We start from the raw sequence: 12,949 nt of genomic DNA on the forward strand, positions 1-12,949 counted from the left end.
AAAATTAATTATTTTGTAGGGTTTTAAAAAGTTTGAAAATATCTGATTTTTTTCAAAATTGAATGCCATTGCGCGCACAGTGACAAACACAAGAATCATGAAATATGTTTGAAACAACTTGAAATAGAAAAATAAATATCCCCTCTACAGATTAAAGTAATTGTGACATTAGGTCACAGCCTATTTATAAATATCCTGTTTTTTTTAATCAATAATACTAATTCTTTTGACTTAATTTATAATTTTGTAATACATTTTTTTATTTCATCATCTTTCTTTAGCCCCTTAAGCGGTAGCGCAATTTGGACATTCTCCCCCTAAAATTCCTTACCAGCTCCTTAAAGAGCCCCTTTCTTTCGAGAAGTTTCCACCCTTTTTTTCTGAGAATTCGCAGGGGTTGTCGGCATCTTTCATCTCCGCGTGTATGTTGTGTTTCTCAACCGTAACTTTTAACGCATAATCAATTTTTCGTCTCAACTCGTGATTTTTAGGTAATTTAACTTTAACTTGCACAACATGCACTACAACTTCAATTTTAAGTTTTTGTATCTTATAAAAAGGAAGAGCGCGAAAGACGGAATAGCTTTCGATAATTTGATGTCATATAATTTGCTGCCCTCCGCTTAACGGAGTTTTAACATTTTTTGCTCCCACCTCCCTAAGGTGGAGAAGCTTTTTTTTCTCGAAGATGGCTTCTCTGCGCCATCTTCATTTGATGTTGGGCTTTGTTCGCTGAAAATAACTCACCTATCGCCATGCTGTCCTTTTCATTGTCTCTGATGAATTGCTTACTAAAGAATTTTCCTTTTCCTGACAAATTGGATTAATGCCTACTAAAGAATTTTCCTGACAAATTGGATTAATGCCTACTAAAGAATTTTCCTGATAAATCGGTTTTAATGCCTACTAAAGAACTCTCCTGATAAAATCTCCAGTTTTTTTAAAGGATGATCCGCTGACCAACTACCGTCAGGGATGGAAATCCCCCACAGTCATTTTTAACTCCTGTTCCAGTCATCACTAGTTCCACATCCTTGGCATGAGCCATTCCTAAAATGATGTCGTGCCTCAACATGATGATTTGTCTAGTTTGTTTTTCCTCCAATAAAACAATAGTGATTTTTTTTAAAAAAGAACTGGACTGATTCCTTTTTCACTAGCCAAAAAGTTTTTGTTTGTTTCATCCTAAACTCATCTCCGATCCAGGACTGGATATCTTTTTATGGATAAAAAGGTATGTGCTTTGAATATACTTGTTATCTTCTAGAACTGTTTTTGAAGAAGAAGAATTACTATTTTTCTGGGTTAGCCAAACTTCGTAAATGTACCACTAACTATGTTTTACCCGGCCATTAATTTTTAGTTTCTCTCTTTCTAAATTGTTATCATTTTTTGCAACTTTTTCATTTTTATTCTATACCCAACCGTAACAGGGCAGTAATATTATAAAATTATGTAAAAAATAAATAATTTTTTTTTTACTTTTTAAACTTTGAAACCTAATTTCCTTAAAAAAAAGTTTTTTTTTAACCTAATTATGACCAAAATGTTGTTCTATTACTTAGATTTTACTTTACTTTAATAAACTAATAATAATTTAATACCATACCAAATTTCATGACACTAGCTGCAATAGAACTGAAAATATCTCGCACGCAAGTTAAAAATATTGATTTTGAGAAAATCGAATTCAAAGTTAAAAGTTTAGATATTTTATACTTTTGATACAATTTAAGCATTGAATGTCAGTATGATGAAAATACAGTTAGTTACTATTATGAAAAATAACAATTTATATTTCCATTGTATGATTTTAACTCTATGAGAAGAAAATAAATAGGTAAATACCATTCAAAAGAAAAACAAATTTATAATGTTTTATTTTTCTAAAGTATTTGATTATTAAAAAAAACACTGTAATGTTTAAAATATATTACAACATAGATAGAATATGTATTAGATGAATAAATATTAAAAATTTCTATAAAATAACGTTTGCACAGCTCATAAAAAAAACAAACAGCGTATAATAAAACTAAACATAAAAAATCGAATTGGCGTTTTTGGATCTTCATATTACTGCGGCCACAGTGGTGACTATTTGACCTGCTACCAGTTCCTAACTGCTCGTTTACGGTTGTTAAAACTCAAATAATATCCTAGTAACATTTTCACTTAATTATTGCAACCACACTGAATTTTGCAGAAATAAGTTCAACAAACTATGGTGCTATTTCAGTCAAATAACTAACATTAAGAATTTTTGAATGAATGAAGAGATTGAGTGTACTGCTTTTCATACACATAGCGGATACTGCTCTACTACCACGAGAACCTCCAAGAGTTAGCCTGACAGCAAGATTCAACACATTATCCGTCTACCTCTGAGGATATTTCACGTCAGCACTGTGGTCGGTGCAAGCTTGATGCGGATTTCGTATCGAGCCCAGTTCACCGCATTGGAAGGCGAATGTTCTAACCTTGGCGAACAAAGAACACGGGGCGCGCTCAAAAGAGCAGAAAATCAGGGTCATGAATCGTGGTTGCCGGGAGAAAAGTGTTGCACCAAGCAGACTCCTCAATTCTGCTTTTAATATGTAAAGTCTATGGCGGGCTTGTCGTACTTTGAATCGATTTTTCTTGTTCAAGAATCGGAGTGATCAATTAAAAACCAAGGTTCTAACTTACCACATAAAATGTTTAATTAAAAATAAAATTTGAAGTGTTCCGTGCGTTAAATTTACGAAATAAGGAGTTCTTTTGGCAAAGTTATACTATTAACTTTATAGGTAAATAAAATTTATTAAAAATATATTTTTAATTGATCTGTGAGATTTAATACTAAGAAAAGAGAAGGCTTTATTTATTAAATTTTGAATTAATAACACAATATTTTAAAACCAATTTTTAAAAGTGTTCAGTATGTTTAAAGACTAAAAACGTAAGAGTTTTCATATTAAATTTCAAACTCATAAATTTAAATGCAGCCATAATAATTTCTACAAGTTCTGCTTTAAAAAAGATTCACATTCAACTTTTTTGATATTGGTGATGCAGGTGATCTTGTTTTCTTCATTACTTATCTTGCCCTTATCCATGACAAATCTTATTCCTTTAAGTCTGGATAACTTGCTCTCAAACAGCCAAACATTCTGGTTCCAAACTAACTGAGTTACTAATGATTCAATAACTAAAAATGTGAATCAATGCATTTGTAAAACATAAAAGGAATTAGAAAAATTCATTAATTAAACTGCATTTAAATCCACACGAAACAATTTCCACCTTCAACACCAAAAACCGGTTTAGTTCTGTTTTAAAAGGGTTCGTATTTCACTTTTTTGATGTTGGCGATGCAGATGAGCTTGCTTTCTTTATTTCTTATCTTGCTTTTTCCAACGTCGGTAAATCTAATTCCTTGAAGTCCAAATAACTCGCCAGCAAACAGCCAGGCATACTAATTCCAAACTAACCGATTTACTAATGATTTAATAACTTAAAATGTGATTCAGTGCATTTGTAAAAAGTAAAAGACATTAAAAAAACATATTTATTTATTAAACTGCATTTAAAACACACCCCAAAAAATTTAAAACTCAGTCTCGTTATGTTCTGGAAAAGATTCACATTTCACGTCTTTCATATTTGCGATGCAGTTGATCCTGTTTATTCATTATTTATTTTGCTTTCTCTCACCTCGTAATACCTTACTCTTTGAAGTCTGGGCAATAAAAGTTTTAATTGCCTCAAATCTGAAGTTTATTTGAATATTTGTAAAGTCATTAGTTGAAATTTTATAAAGTAATCCTGTTCAGAGTTTAAACTTGCGACTACATAAGTGCATTTAATTAATGTTATTTTATTTTATAGCTGCAAATAAACAGAAAAATGATAATGAATGTTTATGTATGCAGAGGAACTAAAATTATATTTATTATTCGAATCAGACTCAGACTTGGATTAAGTAGCAGGACAAGTTTTGATGGAGGACTATAGAGTGAAAGGAAACCAAAAAACATCCTGTCGCGGACGCCACAAAATGTAGTTAGTAAGTTGAAATAAATAATGCGGACGCCTCTTAAATAAAATCAATCAAATGAACTGCAAGTTCTACAGATGAATGACAACAAATATAAAACTTTAATCTTTTAATAACCAATAATTTAGCATAAAAACGAATTAAAAAAAATATAACCCAAGCTTAAACAAAAAAAAACAACAACAGCTATATCTGGTTGTCACGCAACCTAATTGGAAATTTTTAAACAAATAAATCTGAAGAAAATTAAAGGCGGCGCTTCTGTTAAATATGCATACGTTAATGACTTAAAATCTTAAACAACCTTGTTGGTAGGGGGATTATGATCTGCCACTGCCCATAATCAATATAAATTGTTCGAATCTGATAAAAAGTCCCTTCATCGACAGTCATTTGTACAAATTTTGCAAAATTTTTAAGGTAGAACCATAATGTCAGCCACTCAAACCTTAATAGNTAAGAATAAAGATGTAGATGACCTAAACTACATAATTCAAAATAAGATCATTGGAACAATGCATTCATTCAAATCTATTGACTGCGTCACAAATGAAGATGAAGCCACCAACTATCCAATTGAATTTTTAAACTCTTTGGACGTGCCTGGCTTACCACCGCACAATTTACGCCTAAAGGTTGGCTCCGTAGTAATCATGCTTCGAAACATAAACCAACCAAAACTGTGCAACGGTACGCGTTTGGTGGTTAGAAAATTGATGAGCAATGTAATTTACGCTACGATAATGATAGGAAAATTCAAAGGTGAGGAAGTTCTCATTCCGAGGATACCGATGATCCCAACCGATATGCCGTTTGAATTTAAAAGACTTCAATTTCCGATACGTCTTGCATTTGCCATGACCATCAACAAATCACAAGGCCAATCCCTAAAAGTTTGTGGTTTAAATCTAGAACATTCATGTTTTTCCCATGGTCAATTATACGTGGCATGTTCACGGGTCGGAAGACCATCTGCGTTGTTTGTTTTTGCGCCTGATAATAAAACAAAAAATGTCGTGTATCACAAGGTACTTAAATGAAGAGCAACCTATGTACTAAAATACAGAAATAATTATGAATGATTGATGTAGAAATTTAATTTTTTTTGTATTTTTTCCAATAAAAAAAAATCTGCTTATTTATTGACACTAAGGCGGAACAAAGTTCGCCGGGTCAGCTAGTTTTTTATAAAAGAAAATTATTCAATTAGAAAGGGCTTTTGTTAAGAAATGAATATAGGATTTAGGTCATGGTTGAGTTGTGTTTTATCAAGTAAGCCATGAAATGTGTCTTATTTAGTTTATCTAGTGGTGCCATCTCTCTTGAGAGATAGGAAATACTATATTTTTATGAGTTAAACCGTTTGTGACGCAGCCATCTATGCATGAATCCGAGTTTTGTAATCCAATAGTACAAGTTATGTTTTTCGGATTAAATAATAATAATGGTTTATTGATTAAATGAAACTAAATACATATTTAATAGAGGCGATGTGTATTTATTATTATGTAAAATAGTTCAGATATTGACTTATCGAAAAATAATAAAATAAACAATAAAAAAGATTCTCTTTGGGCGATTTTCACACAGCCATGAAAAACAGGTCTTCTTGCCAGGGTGAAGCAGAAATTAGTACCTTAGTAAGATGTGTGATTACCTCGGACTGCTGCTGCTGTCCTCTAATTTATCAAAGTGTCCTAGTGGGATATTCTACTCTTCAGGCGGTTTTCAGCTTCTTCACGGTTTGAAAAGAGCGTGTTCTTTGTGAAGCATGTCTGTCAAGGGCATTCTAAGTATACTCTATAGGATTTAGGTTCGGAAAATACACAAGCCATTGCATACGATCAATATCATTACTCTCTAGTGTGACTTTTACCTCAGCGTACCTGTGTGGCGGATCAGTTCCGCTTATAAACAGAAAGTCTTGACCTACTTCATCTCCAAAAAGACAAGCATGATGCAGAATAATCTCTCTGCAATATTGCAGTGATGCAATGCCTCCTCGATTAAAGATGTGAAGCGGTATGATATCTGTCTATACCGGCACGCCTGAGCAATACCGATCACGTTCCCATGAACCCATCGTTGTGCACAACCGCACTAACTGGTGGCCAGAATCACTAGTCATAGTGAATCGGGATTCGTCAGAGAACATCACTCTGGACCACTGCTGGTTGCTCGAAATATGTTCCTTACACCAACGAAATCTTGCTTGACGATGGCGTAGTTACAGCGAGATGCATCGAACAGGTTTTCTTGCATGCAAAGCAACTCGAGTCCCGCAGTGTAAAGACGCTGTTCTCAGTAGACTACCGAAGTCAAGCATCCCTAACTGCGGTCAGTAAGTAGTTGGGTGACCACTCTGTCCAGCCTGTGTTGGGACGGAGGGAGAGCGGTATCGGTCCTCGTTAAACTCTTCTACCGTTAAGTGCTCGACTTCGCTCGCAGGTCATCGGGCAACCAAAACAGGGGAGCCATTCCCTCTGCAGATTATCTAGATTGAGATGACATATCTTCGGATCATCCTCGGGGATGTTTCAGAGTCATTCGCCAATAGCCCATTGTGCAGCTCTAGTGTGACGTAAATAAAGTACTTACCAAACTGACTTGATTTTATCTCCGTAAAATGGTTTAGGGAGAAACATGTGTACCGGTAGTGGTTGCAAGTAGCGACATTTCTGTTTCTTTTCGTTACTGGGATAAATATCATTTCTCTTGAGGCGTGGTGTTTCTACAACGATCAGCGGCGTGCTTTTGCACAGCCTTTCTCTCTTTAGTGGTCTTTTTTAATCGCGTGATGGCGTTTTTTTAAACTTCATATTACTGGGGCCACAATGGTGACTATTTGACCTGCTACCAGTTGCCTAACTGCTCGTTTACGATTGTTAAAACTCAAATTATATCTTGCTAACATTTTCGCTTAATTATTGCAACACCAAACTGAATTTTGCAGAAATAAGTTCAACAACCTATGGTGCTATTTCAGTCAAATAACTAGCATTAAGAATTTGTGAATGAATGAAGAGATTGAGTGTACAGTTTTTCATACACATAGCGGATACTGCTCTACGACGTCCTTTACATTGTCTTTTTTTGCTATTAGTCTGCTGTCAGGAACTCTATTTTGCACAAATCAGTTGTACCTTAGCAATTGTCACGCGTTTTATTTAAGAAAAAGTAAAATCTTTGACATATGAATTCAATTTATTTTTTTTGTCATTTTAAAATAATGCGACGATTTCTTGACAATTTAAATTACGCTCGTCATAAGATGCGGAAATGATGCTAGCACTTTTTGTTCAAACCACATCAAGCATAACAAGGTGGTACTATATTTCATTTTATATTATAACCGTAGTTGGACAGCCGACCAATTTTTGGGTTTACGACTGCTAATGTTCAATTAGCCTTGAAATTTTGAACCCAATCCAGAAGTCACGGGAACTCCTGGACCAAGTATTGGGCGAAATTTGCCATCGTGGAAGACTTTTTTATGGAATTAACCCGCATTTGCGTTACATGGTGAAGAAGACCACGAGAACCTCCAAAAGTTAGCCTGACAGCAAGGGGACTTCAACCTATTATCCGGCTACCACTGAGGATATTTCACGTCAGCACTGTGGTTGGTGCAAGCTTGATGCAGATTTCGTATCCACCAGCCATTGCTGGGATTCGAGCCCAGTTCACAGCATTGGAAGGCGAACGTTCTAACTTACCACATAAAATGCATAATTAAAAATAAAAATTGAAGTGTTCCATGCCTTTTAAATTTACGAAATATAAAGTTCTTTTGGCAAAGTTATAGCATTAACTTAATAGGTAAATAAAATTTATTAAAAATATATTTTTAATTGATCTGTAAGATATCACACTAAGAAAATAGAAGGTTTTATTTATTACATTTTGAATTAATAACACAAAACTTAAAAACTAATTTTTCAAAGTGTTCAGTATGTTTAAAGATTAAAAACGCAAGAGTTTTTACATTAAATTTTAAACTCATAAATTTAAATGCACCCATAATAATTTCCACAAGTTCGGCTTTAAAAAAAATTCACAATTCACTTTTTTGATATTGGCGATGCAGGTGATTTCGTTTTCTTCACTACTTATCTTGCTTTCCCCTGCCATGTTTAATCTTATTCTTTAAAGTCCGGATAACTTGTCCCCAAACAGTCAAGCATCTTGGTTTCAAACTAACTGAATTAATGATTTAATAACTAAAAATGTGATTCAATGCATTTGTAAAACATAAAAGGCATTAAAAAGATTCATGTTTTAAACTGCATTTCAATACACTCAAAACAATTTCAACATTCAAAACCAAAAGGTAGTTTAGTTCTGTTTTAAAAACGATTCGTATTTCACTTTTTTGATATTGGTTATGCAGGTGATTTTGTTTTCTTCATTATTTATCTTGCTTTTCCCAACCTCCATAAATCATATTCTTTGAAGTTGAAATAACTCGTCAGAAAACAGAAAAGCATACTAATTCCAAACTAACCGATTTACTAATGATTTAATAACAAAAAATGTGATTCAGTGGATTTGTAAAAAGTAAAAGACATTAAAAATCATATTTATTTATTAAGCTGCATTTAAAATACACCCCAGACTCAGATTCAGACTTGGATTAAGTAGCAGGGCACGCTTTGATGAATGGAGTGAAAAGAAACCGAAAAAACATCCCTCAGTTACCCTGTTGGTAGTGGGATTATGATCTACCACAGCCCAGAATCAATATAGATAGTGCAATACAGAATCAATACAGATTGCCCAGAATCAATACAGATCTGATAAAAAGTCCCTTCATCGACAATCATTTGTACAAATTTTGCAAACATTTTTAAAGGTAGAACCACAATGTCAGCAACTCAAACCTCAATAGCGTGCAAGTTTTCAAACTCCCACAAAAATCGGTTCAACGTTGAATTTTAATATTGGTACCGGTCTGTTTTCCGAATCTGATAAGAAGTCCTTTCATCGACAGTCATTTGTACAAATTTTGCAAAAATTTTTTAAGGTAGAACCACAATGTCAGCAATTCAAACCTTAATAGCTTGCAAGTTTTTAAACTCCCACAAAAATCGGTTCAACGTTGAATTTTAATATTGGAACCAGTCTGTTTTCCGAATCTGATAAGAAGTCCTTTCATCGACGGCCATTTGTACAAATTTCGCAAAAATTCTGTAGAACCACAATGTCAGCAACTCAAACCTTAATAGCGTGCAAGTTTTCAAACTCCCACAAAAATTGGTTCAACGTTGAATTTTAATATTGGTACCGGTCGTTTTTCCGAATCTGATAAGAAGTCCTTTCATCGACAGTCATTTGTACAAATTTTGCAAAATTTCTTTAAGGTAGAACCACAATGTCAGCAACTCAAACCTTAATAGCGTGCAAGCTTTCACACTCTCACAAAAATCGGTACAACGTTGAATTTTTATATCGGTAACTGGAACCATAATATCGTGTAAGTTCTTACACTTTCAGTTCGACATTGGTATTTAGAACAATAATATTGATCACGTTTATGCACCCTCAGTAAAATTGGTTTAACGCTGAACTATAATGTCGGTACATTGAAAAATAATATTACACAAATTTAATTCTGTTATTGTATTACTATTTAAATAATTGTGTTACTTATTGATTATGTTAAAAGATATTGCTATAAAATGTAATAAATATTAAAAATATTTTTGTTCTAAAGAATAATTAGAAGTAATTACACTATTTCTGTTTTTGAAAATAGAAGTAAATAATTCCAAGTGAAAATTTTGCTTTTGCGTTTGACATATCCTTTCAAGTTTAGTATTTTTTGATTTCTGAAGAGCAATTATATATAATTCTTTTCAAATGTGTATTAAACATTAATATTTAAATATTTCCTGTTACTTGACATGAAGATGTTATCTCGAAACTATTCTAAATAATAAGAGCATTTCCTTTCAATGATTAAAATAAAAAAAAATATTTGTAATTAAAATAGAAAAAAATGATGTAACGCTTAAATTTATTTTTGTGTTTGATACATATTTTTCAGAAGATGTAGTATTTATATACTGTTCTTTAATGCCTAAAGAGTAATTGAATACTGTAAATTGAAACTAAGTACTTACGTATAAAAATAATCTTAATTATGAGAGTAAACTGAAAGTAAATTCTTTAAGAGAGTTTTTAATAAGTTATTTTTTAAAATCATTTTCCCTTTTAAATTGGAGCAAATAAGTATATTTTCAGCTAATTCTATTTTAATACTTTTGAAAAAAGAAAAGAGAAAAAATTATTTTTAGTGAAAAGAGTTAAAAATGCGTAGATAATCTCTATGGAGAATTTCCTTTTCTGTTGGCATACAAAAAAAAATGTATATTTCTTTATCAACAAAAGGCTAAAAATTAGTTTTGAGACTATGTTCTTTGAATAATTATTTTTATTGAAAAGAAACTTTAATTTTTAGTCTTACAGATAGCATCCTTGAGGACTAGCTGTCAAAAAAAAATCTGAGTAATTATAAAATCGTTAATCTAATGAGTTTACTAATGTTTGTGATAATGAGACTAATTACAACTTGCTAAAGGTTTTGATGTCACGTTAAACAATTGAAAAAAATTGTTTGCGGAATTTTTAATATTTAATGCATTGATTAATGGATAAAATTTATTTTTAGTTTTTCGAATAACAGCTCATTCATGGAAACCTAGCAGTTTTATTTTTTTTTAAAGCCAAAAGCCGTTATTAAAATATCATTGGGAAATAACAAGTGTTTATAGATCATTATCTAAGTTTGTTTCGAACATAAAACGATGTATTTTGTCATTAATAATCTCTAATGATAGAAAGATAAATGAAAACTTAATTTTTAGATTCGGTAGAAATTTATTCATATCCTAAAATTAAGTTTTAAGTTAAAAATGAGCATTTTTAAGAGAATTTTTTTAAAAAAAATGTGTAAAACTTAAACGCTTTAGTAACAAATAACTAGTTGTTTCGAAATCAATTTCATGCCAAATATTTAAACTGAAAAATTTTGTTTTTAATATTTTTTCCCTTGCAAACATGATACTGATAAGAGGTAAGCATTGGTTCAATCAGTTAAATTGGCTTCCATCTCTTACCAACTTAAATTAAGTATAATCTATCCTTGTTGGTTAAGGCCTAAAAATATGTTATGTATGTTTATTCATCAATGTATTATCGGGAAGTGTACAAACAGATTTGAAACATAAATAAGAACTTTCCTTTATTAAAAATACAGATCGCGTAGGCTCAGGGGATTTGTAATAAATTGAAATTTATTATAGGTTTTTTTTGAATACTTTTAAAGATAGGTTATTTTTCTGCAGATGGCACCACTATTATAAAATGTAAATTCAATCATAATAATATTTTTTTTTAGAAATTTTGAATTAGTCTTTTAAAAAGGGATTTTTGGGGTGAAATCTATGTAACTAAATTTATTAATATTTATTGAGGATGGTATTATAACTTGTATAGGGTATTGATTGATTTATGACGGTTTTTCTCAGGGACCTTTTTTTTTTTGGTTTTGACGTCCGCCGGATGCGGGATGACTCTGGACGTGGTAAACAGGTCTAGTCTGGATTCTTTCGCCTTGTTGAAGGGAGGATAAAAGAGAAGCGATGAATGTGGCTAAAAGCAGTAGCAGTAGTAATCAGCAGTAAGCAGTTAACCAGAGCAGTATTCTGGGGATACGGAGTTTGTCCGCTGAAGGAGTGGTTCGTGACAGTATCTCGGAGATGGTAACCTTAGTAACCTCGTAACCTTAGGGAAAGCTAAACTGAAGTCTCTAGCGGGAAGGACTACCGAGATTAGCCAAAAGCCGATATCCTCGAGACGATGGGCCAAGTACGAGGGGATCTATGCTGGACGTCCGGTGTCCCCCTTCTACATGCCTAAGTCGCTTGAAATTAGAATAGCTGGAGAAATTTCGAGATCCTAGCCGAGGAGTTTGTCCATGAGTTCATCTACTTTTCCGGTGGGCGGTTCCAGAGAGCAAACAGTAAATTCTTTTGGGTACTTATAAAACTTTAAATTTTATTTCGTTAACATTTTAGAGGAATCATTTACCGTAAATTCTGAACTGTTATGTTGTGTTTTTTAGTGTAGGAGAACAATCAGTATTTAAGTGTGATTTATAGATATCATAAACCAAGTCTGTGTTTTTAGTAATGTTAAATGCAGTTCTTATTTTATAAATGTCTTTTTTGAACTGTAGAAATTGAAGGTTATGCTTGAGTGGTTTAAGGTTGCATTTTTGTTTTAATTAATGTATAAATATTTATTCCCATGTCAGCATTTGGAAATGTGTGAAATTATGTTTTTGAAGATTTAGAGGTGCAATAAAAATGAGTTTTAAATGTTAAAAGTTTTCTGTAATTCATTAGATATTTGTCTACTAAATAACCTGGATAACCGTTACTAAATTTAAATTTTGAGATCACAGCCAAAGGGGTAACGGTACAGATTGAGCACTAGCCTCCCATTGAGGTGATCCAGGTTCAATTCGCAGGTTTTTTTTGATTATACGAATTCTGCTCCCGGCTCGCCCAACCGCAGTGCTGACGTAAAATATCTTCAGTGGTCGTGGGTTAGAACTCTTTTGTCACCGGGCTAGCCGTGGGAGGTTTTCTTTCTCTCCATGTACACCAAATGCACGTTTGTTCCATCGAAAGGTCATTCAAGAAGGCTAGTTTGTCCCGATGTTTCATGCAAGTGTTCCCTTGTCTTCTGGGTTGGGTTCAAAATTAAAAGGCTACGGAGTTGAACATTGAGAGTCGTAAACTAAGAATTCTGTTGGCTGTTCAACGCCGGTTATAAAAAATAATAAGGATACAGAACTCGTCTTTTAAATAATTTTACTCAGTACTCAAAACATTAAAATACACA

The 12,949-nt window shown here is 32.7% G+C and overlaps 1 protein-coding gene and 1 long non-coding RNA gene across 2 annotated transcripts; one reads left to right on the plus strand and one right to left on the minus strand.

Moving 5' to 3' along the window:
* Positions 1-235: 235 nt before the first annotated feature.
* LOC139425682 (uncharacterized) lies at positions 236-1,432 on the minus strand. Its single transcript, XR_011636831.1, has 2 exons — positions 867-1,432; positions 236-830 (listed from the first exon to the last, which is right to left on the minus strand). It is a non-coding gene; the product is annotated as an uncharacterized lncRNA (long non-coding RNA).
* A 3,038-nt stretch (positions 1,433-4,470) lies between these two features.
* LOC139425616 (ATP-dependent DNA helicase pif1-like) lies at positions 4,471-5,079 on the plus strand. Its single transcript, XM_071181007.1, has one exon. The coding sequence runs from the start codon at positions 4,471-4,473 to the stop codon at positions 5,077-5,079; it is 609 nt and encodes a 202-aa protein (XP_071037108.1).
* The last annotated feature ends 7,870 nt before the right edge of the window (positions 5,080-12,949 follow it).

Source organism: Parasteatoda tepidariorum, chromosome 5, assembly GCF_043381705.1.
Source record: "Parasteatoda tepidariorum isolate YZ-2023 chromosome 5, CAS_Ptep_4.0, whole genome shotgun sequence".
NCBI lineage: Eukaryota > Metazoa > Arthropoda > Arachnida > Araneae > Theridiidae > Parasteatoda > Parasteatoda tepidariorum.